At 48.3% G+C, this 13,020-nt stretch overlaps 1 protein-coding gene across 1 annotated transcript; it reads right to left on the reverse strand.

The window, feature by feature from the left end:
• Nucleotides 1-6,548: 6,548 nt before the first annotated feature.
• On the reverse strand, nucleotides 6,549-8,613 carry LOC124708366 (epoxide hydrolase B-like). The gene is made up of 5 exons (XM_047240038.1): nucleotides 8,461-8,613; nucleotides 8,141-8,355; nucleotides 7,732-8,061; nucleotides 7,089-7,159; nucleotides 6,549-7,007 (listed from the first exon to the last, which is right to left on the reverse strand). Exons 1-5 carry the CDS (start codon nucleotides 8,531-8,533, stop codon nucleotides 6,761-6,763), a joined length of 936 nt encoding a protein of 311 aa, XP_047095994.1. The 5' UTR covers nucleotides 8,534-8,613; the 3' UTR covers nucleotides 6,549-6,760.
• Nucleotides 8,614-13,020: the final 4,407 nt, after the last annotated feature.

Below are 13,020 nucleotides of genomic sequence, written 5' to 3' on the forward strand. Positions count from 1 at the left end.
CTACAGTTTGGACATTGTTTAGTCTGCAGATGAAACAACTTGCAGGTTGTGCTCAACTCAAAGCAGCAACACAAGATATCATCCAGATGAACAAAGTCTGAACTCCAAAGGATCATAGATAGTGCAGAGTGCACCTAAAGGTCTTAGGACATTATATGATGCGGCAAAAATGCAAATTGCAACTTGTTTCAGGCAAACACATGTTGGAATCAAATTAAAGTTCCAGAACTCATTTTATTTCTTGGACATAAGGAAACTGTATATTACAGATCAATTTGGGTTTATAAGAGAAAGCTCAGTAAAATATGAAAAATGCAATACAGTATAGTCTGGTTACTAGTAGTAATTTTCCCTGAGTTCTGTATTTCTGGGCATATCTAAAGCAACAAACAAGCCCTGACAAGCCAAACTAGTAGTAAAACGCAGAGGAAAACACAGCAAATAATTTGGAAACAAATAACTGCAATACTGGCAGAACATCAAATTGTTTACCTAGTTCATGTACAGCTGGACTGAGCCGAATGAGCAGTCGGGGGTAATTCTGAGCTCATATCACATCCTAAGCACTGAAACTTATCTTTTCTAGCTGTTATGGGGGCATACGAGAACTTATTTTGCTGAAGAAAAGCATATGAGAAGTTATGGCGTATCTATGCTCTCAAACACTCATCTGTTCCTAAAGAAGATCATGCAAGGGAGAAAATGGAATGGCCGGTCCTGATGAGGATGCTGGTGCAATGTACTCCAGAGAAATCCGTAGGATAAAAACTGCCACAGGGCAGACTCTAGTTTTCAGAGCAATCCATGCGAGCTCAATGCCTTCATGTTTCACTTCAAAGCAAAATCATATACTGGCAACTTCACAATTTCACAATCTATGACTCATGGCAATAACGCTGCAAGGGATATATCCGTGCATTATTTCTGCATGCATCAATCAGAAAACAGCAAATGGATGTAACTGAATGAGACAGCCATGCTTTGTACAGACATCTACATACAAGCAAGCATTTGATCGAACACATAACGCGCATCTATCGATCCCACCAAAACTGATGGATGAGCAGGCCCAAAACACAATTCCCGTACCTGTTCCCTTCTCGATTGAAAAACAATACAACAGCGGCAACTTACGGAGTCCATGAAGGGGAAGTTAAACACAGTGTCACTGGATTTTCTCGCCGCATAACCTCACGACGTCGGCAGTTGGCACGCGGATCAAGCAATCCCTTACGCGCGCCGCCGCCTACACGGCCGCTGCCGCTAGTAGAAGCGCGACGAAGAGGAGGATGAGGGGGGCCAGAGCGATGACGAGGAGAAGCTCGGTAGCGGATGTTCGCGTGTTTCCGGTGGCCTCGCGCCGTGCCGCCGCGATGTCGACGTCGAGGAGGCGCGCGTTCCGGAGCTCGAACTCCTGCGACGACGGGAAGCGCATCGGTAAGACGCGTCCGAGCAAAGCATTGCGCAGACTACGCGAAAACGGAGGAGGGGCGGAGATCCGGGTTACCACGGAGGAGGAAGAGGAGGAACTCCGGCGGCTCGTCGTCGGGCGTGGTGGGTGGCGGAGGGAGGAGAGGAGGAGCGACGCCTTGGAGCAGCGCAGCGCGAGGAGGAGCTGGTCGGGCCTCGGCTTCTGGTCGTCTGTCTCCATGTCTCCGTGCGGGCGGCTTCTCGAAGCTTCCAGAGTGTTCCTATCCGAGTGGCTGTTTCCGCTCTCTGGCGGATTGGGATTGGGGAGGAATGACGGAGGCGTTGGCTTGTTTGCTGATTTTGATTGGAGAGTTTTGGGGAGACAGCTTTATATGGCGTTTGGCATGGAAGAAGGGCGAGATTTGAAATTGCGACAACGGCGTGGCCCGCACGCGCTAGGTAGGACCCAAACTCATGCGACCTGGTGGGTAGATGGGGCCGGGCTCAGGCCTAATTTTCCCATAGGCCTTTTCTAGGCATGGCCCAAGTTTTGCCCATTGTAATATAGTCATACAACATTTTTAAGTTCTACGAGACGTGAGAGTACCCCATCGATGCATAAATGCATTATATGTTCTTTGTGGTTCATTATGTCATATTCTAGCATAATTCAATCATATAAGTGGTCACAATCATGATTTAGAATTATTTTCGAGATTTTCCTAAAAGATCCTTTTTATTTCGGCACAAAAACCATGTTTTTGTATTTTGACTTTCACGGACCTTCGTGAACTTAAAAGGACATGAGATTTTTCGTGCGCAAATTTTACGGAAAATGAAGACATGTAGCACTTGGGCCTGAAGCCGAGGGAAGTCCAAGACAGAGCCCGCCACGTGACCCGATACCTAGCCAAATGAGTAGGGCCCACTCCCTCTCGTGGCTCCTACGCCGTCAATCGTTGGGTCCCTACACTCGTCTTGACCTAAATGCGCCTATATATGTGGTTGTCTTCGCGATCGTGAAGGAAGGCGAACCACGAAACAGAAACACAAAATGAGGTTTACCATCGAAGATTGGGGAGGGGGGGACGCCACCGGAGCGCATCTTCGACCTCTGAACAACATCTTCTTGGCCTCCATAATGAATAGCGAGTTCTCCACCCCTGGACTATGGATTTGTGAAAGTAGCTTGTTTTATCTTTCTCTTGTTCGATCAATATTCTACAGCGCCACATGAATTTCCCTCATGATTGTGGCCATCTATATGTAACCCCTTTGTGGTGGATCTTTGGTTTTTATGAGATTGGTATTTGAGATTGCAATTTTTAGTTTGTATTTGATGTATGAGTAGATGTGTATTATGTACCCAATTCTTAATTACAAGTTTTGATCCAACTAGTATGATAGAGCATGAGAGGGGGGGACATGTGCATTAGTTGGAGTAACATGGTAGTATGGAACTGGAGAGAGACCAAAAAGTTTGGGTCCTACTATGTTTTCTACATTTTCGTTGTTATCTCACTAGGGATAAATGAATGCATGTGTTACTATCATCGAGTGACCAAAAATGGTGATCTCATATCTTTTGAGTTACATATTTTATATTTAACATCATGTCACAGAAGAAATGATAATACTTTGTATATCTTAAATCTAGTTTGTGGAGTTTTCTCTTACTAGAGAAGCATTAGTGAAATGTTTCACATCATCTCAACCATAGGACGTGGTGCCCATATGAATACTTATCAAACACATAATAAAGTTACATCAGTATTATGCCTTGTTTGAAACCGTTTTGATTTCATCATATCTAAAAGAGAGTAGATAAACCCGGCCATCTTTAATCATAAAAACATCTTTTACTTGCATTTATACACCTTTTCATTTTGAGCACTTAATTAATCCGAAAATAGAAAAATATTTATCGCATTTAGTTCTTTCATAAAGTTTACATCACTACCATCACCATACCACTTTACTTATGCATAGCATTTAGTTTACTTTAATTGTTGCATACTCCTGGGGTTCTAGTTTAATTTACGTTCTCAAAAAATGTAAAAATTTAGTGTTGCATTTATTAGTACTACTTTTTTGACATGATTTATTAATACTACTTAGATATGGGAACAACTAATCCAAGCTACATTAAAAATAACAACGTCCAATAAAGAGAGCAAAACCATTTTGTTTTTAATAATGTTGTTGACTAAAAGTTAGAACGGTAGATTATTTCGAACAAATTTTGGAGATAAAATGTAGACTATTTAAGAATGGAGGGAGTATTTACTCTATTTACAACATTTTACTATTTGATTTCAATTCTAATACGAAACCTTGTGTTTGGGATACAAGGAAGCACTATTCAGTTTATAGGTTGTTCGAAGAGGAAAGAAGTGACGAGGGTTAACCTGAGCAATGCCCATACTTGAATTTTAGGAAAGAGACAGCTAGCGCTAGTGGTTTGTGGGACTTGTCAAACAAACTAGATATCCGACAAAAAAGAGATTGGAGGCTAAAGTCGTTGATATTGTATTCAAGCTAGGGCTTGCAATGATGTGTGGTATTATAAGACATCTGGATCTCCTCCCCGATGGGTCCTCCTAGCCTTTATATAGTGGGATAGGTCTCATAGTCCAATCCCGGGTCGGTTACATGTTGTATGACGGTTTACCCGATATGAACGATAATTGCCTCTTTTGATCTAGTTTCTAGTCTTGGACTCTTCTTGGGCTTCATGAGCCTTATGGAATCCTTCATGGATCCGCACCAGGGCTAGAAATATCGAGTACCCAATATGGTATACCCATGTCACGAAGAGTATAATTCCACTGATTCCTCAATAGTTTGACATAAACCTTCGAGATGTCCTTGCGGGAAAGAAGCCCTTGATGCATCACTTTACGCTTGGAGTGCCAAAGAATTGGTATCCACGTAGATTAATTGGTGTCATCACAAATTGCTAAAACGGCCTCCAGCAGAGACTCTCATCGGTTTTGAACCTTTTGTTTACCGGTCGGACACCTCTTCTCCCCCACCAACCCTTTGTAGGTGGACACCACATGATCTAGTCATTTGTCCTCGCCCCTCCTCTATCTCCCAACAAATAGCCGATGTCACCCCATTTTGCCGCCGGCCGGTGCTACAAGGAGCAACTGGCGGTGCTGCCAGCCGATGTTGAGATGTGGCCGACATTTCTGTTGGCGAAATATCTCACTGGACTTTTTTGTGCAAAGATTGAAAGGAATGATCTGGTAGTGATTGCAGTGCGGTACGTTTGGTGGGCACGCCGACAAGCAATGCATGGAGAGACAATTCAACCCCCGGCAAGAACGGGAAGAAGGAGGGTATCATCAGGCATGGATGGGCGAAGAAGGAGGGTATCGTCAGGCATAGATGGACGAAGCCAACAGAGGAGTAAATGAAATTGAATATCGATGTTGGCTTCAGTGTTGATTTGGACGGAAGCTTGGGCGCCATTATTGGAGACGACATGCTAGCTATCGGGGTTCTACTCCCTCCGAAACAGTTTAAAAAGCGCGCACATAGTTTAAGAAATTGTTTTAACCATTTTTTATCAATAAAATATAGAATTATAAAAAATTATACTATTGAAAACCTTTTTCAAATATGAATCTAATGATATAGATTTTGTAGACATATAATTTATATTTTATTAACCAAACAAGTGGTCAAATTTTGTCTTAAACTACATGAATGCCATTAAACCGGTACACTCTGAGACAAACTTCTACTGGCTGGCCAAATTGTATGCAATCGAGTTGAAGTGATTGAGACTGCATGATGTGATTGAAATCATGAAGAACGAAGGAAATTCTCTCTCTCCAGCCGCGGTTGTTACGAGGATTGTACTTTTCTTTGTCCCAATTTTTCATAAGTTTTATTTTTTCATTGTCCTAATAAAGCCAATACTTTTCTGTCCATTGATCTCCCGCAGCAAAACCACGAGGACCGGGTGGCCTGGCACTATGAAAGAAACGGAGTGTTTACGGTCAAAAGCGCCTACCGTCTTGCCTATTATCTGAAGCATCAGAATCGTGACTATGTAAGCACCAACAGCAAGCCCGACGAAGAAAGGTTGTTGTGGAACTGCATCTGGAAAGCGAATGTTCCCCCAAAGGTGTGTGTTTTCGGTTGTAGATTGGCCACTGATAACCTACCAACCGTGAAACGAGCAAGTTCGATGAGAACTCGTAACCTAACGATACTTGCACAATATGCAGGTTTGGCAAAGAGAACACATACCATGTCACTATTACATGCAGCAAAGCAGCAAGCCTTCGTCAAGCCATGTGTGAGTGCTGGAAGCCGCCTCTTTAGCACACTCTCGTGTACACATGGAAGGACTGGTTACTTATTTTTTTGAACCAAGTCGATGACACAACCAAGGCCAAGACTTTGTTGCTCCTCTGGCGTGCCTGGCACCTGAGGAATGACATCGTGCACAACCAAGGCAGGAAAACGATCGCGGGCTCGATCGCCTTCCTCCAGGCGTACAATAGTACTCAAGAGCTCTCGCTGAATGCCGCTGAAGATCTCAAGGGCAAGGCGCCGCTGCTCACTGACCCAATTCCCTTCACTCATGGGACGAGGGAGTCCAAAAACAACAGCAAATCCTCTACCCCGATTTCTCCGTTTCGGGTTCAGGAATCCGACGGTGTATTATTTCTGAAAAATGCTAAAAACGACTATTATTTCTGAATTAAATAATAAAGTGTATTATTTAAAAAAAATCTCCACGCCCATGAGCTGGGTGAAATTGAACACAAATGCCTCCTTCATTGGTCTAGGCAAGCCTAGCACGGTAGGTACCGTTGCCAGAGACCACAACTGAAAGATTCTTATGGCTGCCTGCTCTTCGTTGCCTAACTGCGAAGACGCGGAGGAAGTTGAGATCAAGGCTGCACTAATGGGCATAAAATTGTTGGCTGAGCAAGGGCACCAGCATGTGATCGTTGAGTTTGACTGTACCGCGGTGGCTAAGACGTGCAGTCGTCCGTGACTAACAGATCAAAGCAGTGGGCCTTGTATGATGAGGCAAAAACACTTCTGATGCTCTTTGAGGACTACATAGTGGTCCAACATGGTATAGGTAGCCACTAGCCACTCAGATAAGAGTGTTAGCAGAAGATGTATCTTTGATGCGCAACCAATAAAATTCGTCATGATGGTTTTGGCTAAAGAAAAAGTAAAAAACGGGAACATGAGGAGAAACAAAGACGAGAGGACGAATGGTACGTCGTGCAGCTGTGCAAGACAAGCGGCGGTCACAAGTTGCAACAGTATTGTAACATGCCTCGTTGCCATCAGGTGAACGCTCGTTGTGCTGCCATCACGGGTGGTCCTTCAAGAAGCCGAGGAGGAGGTCGTTGACCTGCTCCGGGAACTGCTCCTGCACGAAATGGCTCCCCTCCGGGACGAAGGCGACCTTCAGGTCAGGCGCGAAGCTGTTCATCATGCCGCCCCTCACGGCGGCCTCAAACCCTGGCAGCTTGAAGGCGTAGTCATTCTCCCCCATCACCATGAACACCGGCACCTCGAACTTGGCATCCAACTGGATTGCCATCTTATCTATAGACCTGTTGCCCGCTCCAAGAAAGCAATCGGCTCATCAATACCCAAAGTCGGAGTTGAACAAAAATCTGACTAGCGAGTAGTACCAGTACGGCATTCTGATCGGGTACTCGAAGCCGGACTTCTCGTAGAGCGAAGCATACTCGTCGAGGTCCTCCTCGGTGAACCACAAGGTTTAAAATAGCGTGCTAAATGAAATAGCGTCAACCTCGTTCATACGCTATGGACGCTATATCATACTAATTGCGTGCTATATTTCAAATACCGTTTTGAAAAAATACCAAATATATCCCAAAAATAAAGAATTTCGCTAAAAAGTATAGATATTTAGTCCAAAAATAACTGAATCATACATACATAACCACATACAGCAAATATATCCTAAAAATAGCGCGGTAACGCTATGAAGTTTTAGCGCGATATAGCATGTTTTTTAGATAAAAGGCACTCAAGTGCCCAACTTTGAATTAACAAAGCCACCAACGGCAAAAATGATACAAAGTGCTGAACCCAGCTTACAGAACGACACCACACACCCACACGAACTACCGAAGAAGCTACAGCCGGAAGCGCGACCAACAAGGTCAGCCAAAGCGCCTACGAGGACTCGGAATAGAGCTGTTATTTCACAAATAGCACCATAACGAGCAAAATTACTAAAATTTAGCGTGGATCCTCCAAATACGCTATAGCGTGCTATTAGCGAAGAATTAGCGCGCTATTTTAAACCTTGGTGAACCACTCCGGCAGAGGCGTGGAATCGTCGGCGAGGTCCATCGTCTCCTGCCCTTCTTTCGCAACCGGGACCTCGCTGCCGGAGAAGAGCACGTAGATGGTGCGCACCACACGCCTGATGCCGTACCGCCCGAAGTCGGCCTCCGCCCTTCCGGGCTGGCGCCACCGGAGTGGGTAGAAGCCTTCCGGCATGGTGCCGTCGAAGTTGAAGGGAACGGGGCTGAAGGGCATGCCCAGGCACATCACGCCGCGGGTGCGAGTAGGGTGCCGCAGCGCGAAGTCGTAGGCTGGTATGGTGCCGAAATCCTTGCCCACCAAGAACGCCTGCACGCACGCACGTATGGACTCATGGTCATGGAGAGGGACCATGGCAAATTTACCGTTCGTTTCTTGGTTAACCTACCTTGGGGATGGAGAGGGCGTCGAGGATGCCGAGTACGTCGGCTACAAGGTCTTCCCAGGGGGTCTCCTCGTCCTCCGGCTGGTCAGACAGCCCATAGCCGCGGCTGTCCGGCGCAATGGCGCGGTACCCGGCGGCGGCCACGGCCTGCATCTGGTGCCGCCACGAGTACCATATCTCGGGGAAGCCGTGCAAGAACACCACCGTTCCGAGCTCGCCTGCGAGTCAAGCAACAAAGACAACAAATCGATTAGCTGCTCTGCCTGCAGTCCTACCGGCCGATCGCCGATGGCGGCTATGCCCAACAGAAGAGAAGCTCTCACCTGTTCCTACTTGAGCAACGTGAAGGTTGAGCCCGCGGATGGGGAGCTGGGTGTGCTCTATCAGTTGCACCATTGCTGCTTCAGATCTTGAACTGCTTTTTCTTTATTTCTTGTGGGATGCAGAGCTTTGAAATGCTGAACACACACGGCTCACCCACTTTGCTATAAGAAGGAAAAAAGGAATATTCTATTTCATTGACCTTCCCGTCTAGGCTTCGTGTACCCTTTGGCGTTTTCTGAAGAGCAACCAAGATAAACCTCTAATTTAATCAGAAATTCAATTCGGCACATGGATGGCTTCCTCAACTCCATATCCCCGCTACACTAGTTCTTGGATCCCATTGAAATGTGTTATCCAAATGGTACATCCTGGACGGTCTTCGGGGTGCGGATAAAACTGGATACACCAAATTATCATAGCTTAATCCAACCAATATAAGAGCATCTCCAACCGTTGAGCTCCCCAGGCCCGAAATCCGGCGCCATTTAGCGCCGGATGTAAAATTTGGCCTGGGGAGATCCATATTACCAGCGGCGAGTTTAGGATGGATGTAAAAATCGAACAAATATAGGCGAATTCAGATAAAATCAGACGAAATACGTTCAAATATAGACGTAATTTAGAGATATTTAACATATATAGGCGAATTCGTACATATATAAATCGAATTCGTAATATATTTGAATTCGGCCAGAGGGAAACATAAACTAAAGCTAAAACATGGCGATCTACATGCTGAAATGGTGGTAGAACGCCATGTAGTAGCCGCCATCGTCGTCGTCATCGCTGGAGTTGTCGGCGTCCTCGGGCGGCAGCGCCTGCTGGCTACTCTGGCCGGCGTCTCCGTACCAACGTCTGGAACCCTGGCCAGGGTCGCCGTGTGGCGGCGTTTGCCGATACAGCTCGTCGTCGCTGCTCTCCTCGAGCTTGATCAGCGATACGGGTGCGATGGGTGTGGTGGGTGCGGTGGGTGTGGCGCGGACGGCGCGGCGCTGTGCGGCCGCCAGGTCGAGCAGACACCTCTGCTGCTCCGTCTCCTGCCTCTCCCAGTCCTGCCTGGACCAGGCGAGCGCGGTGTCCATCGGGAGGGTGTTGTCGGCAGGGACGAGGTCAGTCAATGACCTCGCGATGGCCTCGCGGATCGCCTCGTCCTCGGCCCGCTTGGCCTCCTCTTTGGCAAGCTGGGACGCGGCGGCGTCCTTCTTGGACTTCTTCCTCTTGCGGCCGCACTAAGGAGATGACGACCGGTGCCCCCTGATGCGCGTAGATGACACGTCCGTTGGGAACCCCAAGAGGAAGGTGTGATGCGCACAGCAGCAAGTTTTCCCTCAGTAAGAAACCAAGGTTATCGAACCAGTAGGAGCCAAGAAGCACGTTGAAGGTTGTTGGTGGCGAAGTGTAGTGCGGCGCAACACCAGGGATTCCGGCGCCAACGTGGAACCTGCACAACACAATCACAGAACTTTGCCCCAACGTAACGGTGAGGTTGTCAATCTCACCGGCTTCGTTGTAAACAAAGGATTAGATGTATAGTGCGGATGATGATGGTTGTTTGCGAAGAACAGTAAAGAACAATTGCAACAGATTGTATTTCAGATGTACAGAATAGGACCGGGGTCCACGGTTCACTAGTGGTGTCTCTCCCATAAGATAGCAGATGTTGGGTGAACAAATTACAGTTGGGCAATTGACAAATAAAGAAGGCATAACAATGCACATACATATATCATGATGAGTACTATGAGATTTAATCAGGGCATTACGACAAAGTACATAGACCGTTATCCAGCATGCATCTATGCCTAAAAAGTCCGCCTTCAGGTTATCATCCGAACCCCTTCCAGTATTAAGTTGTAAACAACAGACAATTGCATTAAGTATGGTGCGTAATGTAATCAACACAAATATCCTTAGACAAAGCATCGATGTTTTATCCCTAGTGGCAACAGCACATCCAGAACCTTAGAACTTTCGTCACATCGTCCCGGATTTAATGGAGGCATGAACCCACTATCGAGCATAAATACCCCCTCTTGGAGTCACAAGTATCAACTTGGCCGAGCCTCTACTAGCAACAGAGAGCATGCAAGAACATAAATAACATATATGATAGATTGATAATCAACTTGTCATAGTATTCAATATTCATCGGATCCCAACAAACACAACATGTAGGATTACAAATAGATGATCTTGATCATGATAGGCAGCTCACAAGATCTAACATTATAGCACAATGAGGAGAAGACAACCATCTAGCTACTGCTATGAACCCATAGTCCAAGGGTGGACTACTCACACATCGATCCGGAGGCGATCATGGCGATGAAGAGACCTCAGGGAGATGATTCTCCTCTCCGGCAGGGTGCCGGAGGCGATCTCCTGAATCCCCCGAGATGGGATTGGCGGCGGCGGCGTCTGCGGAAGGTTTTCCGTATCGTGGCTCTCGATGCGGGGGTTTCGCGACGAAGACTTTAAGTAGGCGGAAGGGCAGGTCAAGGGGCGTCACGAGGGGCCCACACAGTAGGGCCGCGCGGCCAGCACCTGGGCCGCGCCGCCCTAGTGTGGCGCCACCTCGTGGCCCCACTTTGTTTCCTCTCCGGTCTTCTGGAAGCTTCGTGCAAAAATAGGACCCTGGGCGTTGATTTCGTCCAATTCCGAGAATATTTCCTTACTAGGATTTCTGAAACCAAAAACGAGCCAGAAAACAACAACTTGCTCTTCGGCATCTCGTCAATAGGTTAGTGCCGGAAAATGCATAAATATGACATATAATGTGTATAAAACATGTGAGTATCATCATAAAAGTAGCATGGAACATAAGAAATTATAGATACGTTTGGGACGTATCACCCCCCTTCGCGGATGACGAGGGCGCCGCTGCTGCGCCCTCTGGTCGGCGGTGGAGACGCCGGCTCCTTCTTGATGGCCCTCGGCGTCGCTAGTGGAGGAGCCAACCCGCCCGACCTCGATGCCGACCCGCCCGACCTCGATGCCGACCGAGACGACGAGGACGATGGCGCCATCCGTCGCGGCGTCCACGAGCTCCCGTGTCGGCGCGACACGGTAGGCGCCACTGGCGGGGGCATCCCCAGTACGAGGGAGTTGCCACCCTCGATGTGCGCGAGCACGTTCTCGAGGGTGCGGCCCGGCCCGCTCCACCAGCGGCGGCGGGCGGTGTTGTTTCACGGGGGAGGAGGGGGAGGGCCATAGTAGGCGGCGAGTTCGCGCTCGTACCTTTGCCGGAAGAAGTTCGTCCAAGCCCTCGTAGTTGTCGGGGTAGAACCGAGGCTTCGCGCGCTGCTCGTCGCTGAGGGTGACAAGCACCGCGTCGATCTCCGCCTCGAGGGCGGCGCGTCCGATTGGCGGCGGCGGGATCGGGACGCCCCTCGCGCTCAGGCGCTAGCTTCCGGGCGCGCGGAAGTCCGGCGGCGCGGGGTAGCCCGCCGCGTGCAGCAACCTCCCCTCCCATTGGTGGAGAGAACGCCGGCCGCAGCCGTTGTTCGCCACGCCATCGCCAAAGTTCGCCATTGTTCGCTCGAGGAGATTGGGGACATAAGTGGTGAATAGGGATACGGGGTGGTGAATGCGGCAAGACGCGGTAATTTCGCGATAAACAGAGGGGGACGCGCGTGAAACCGAGGCGGCGGTATTAACTTGCCGCGTGGAAGCTACGCGTTTGGGGAAGACTAACCGGTGGCAGGCTTTTACAGCGCGCAGAAGACGATGCGACGAGGATGACGATCGGTCTTTTTCACCGAAAAGTCGGGGCCACCAGCCGCGCGGGAAGTTTTCTCGACGTTTTCCGCGCTTTCGTTTCCTTCGGACTCTCCGAGCGCTCCCCGGGGGGCGGGATGATCTGGACTCCCTGGATGGATGAAACAAATTCGGGCGAAAACGAGGATCTGCGTACGCTACTAGCCCATTTCTGTCCATCAGATAAAAAGAAGAATCTTCGAGGTCTTCCTGGGGAGACGGGTCTTCTTGCGCCCCATCCAAGCCGATTCTGCATGATAGCCCACAGACGAAAAACTTTCAGCTAGCACGCAGGATACATACACTGATGTGACCATTAATTCAAGTAGTGGATTCGATTCAAAGGAAAATATAGGGCATCTTCAACGCCCCCCTGCATACGGACGTACATCTCACGTCCGTCGCGGTCCACCGCGGCCTAACGAAGCCCGACGCTCTACCGCAAACCGAGCACGCAAGTCAAACGCGTCAGTTTCGAAGCAAACCCGACCTAAATTTGGATCGGGTTTGCCGTTACGCGGACTCTACTAGCATCCGCGTCAAGGAAGATTTTGTCTGCCTCGGGCCTGCAAGCTAGCCACACTTTACCCTACAGGTCTCCACTCTCACTCTCCCAACTCTCACCCAGGCATCAGCTCCCGCCGGCGAGGCCGCTGCTCTTGACGCCGTCATGTCCGACGCTGTGGCTACAGCTCTCGCCGTTCTTGATGACTACAAGTACATATGTATATTGTAGCTAGTTTTAAAAGTAAAAGTATCAAACGATAGAGAGCCATTCGTAGGGATCTTTATGCCCCTCATTA

This window comes from Lolium rigidum, chromosome 4, assembly GCF_022539505.1.
Source record: "Lolium rigidum isolate FL_2022 chromosome 4, APGP_CSIRO_Lrig_0.1, whole genome shotgun sequence".
Lineage (NCBI taxonomy): Eukaryota > Viridiplantae > Streptophyta > Magnoliopsida > Poales > Poaceae > Lolium > Lolium rigidum.

Excerpts from the sequence above, each read along its gene's own strand:
- LOC124708366 (XM_047240038.1), bottom strand. The coding sequence starts at position 8,533 with ATGGTGCAACTGATAGAGCACACCCAGCTCCCCATCCGCGGGCTCAAC. Across the intron at positions 8,356-8,460 it reads CGTTGCTCAAGTAGGAACAG|GCGAGCTCGGAACGGTGGTG; the intron begins GTGAGAGCTTCT and ends CTTGACTCGCAG. Across the intron at positions 8,062-8,140 it reads ACGCCCTCTCCATCCCCAAG|GCGTTCTTGGTGGGCAAGGA; the intron begins GTAGGTTAACCA and ends GCGTGCGTGCAG.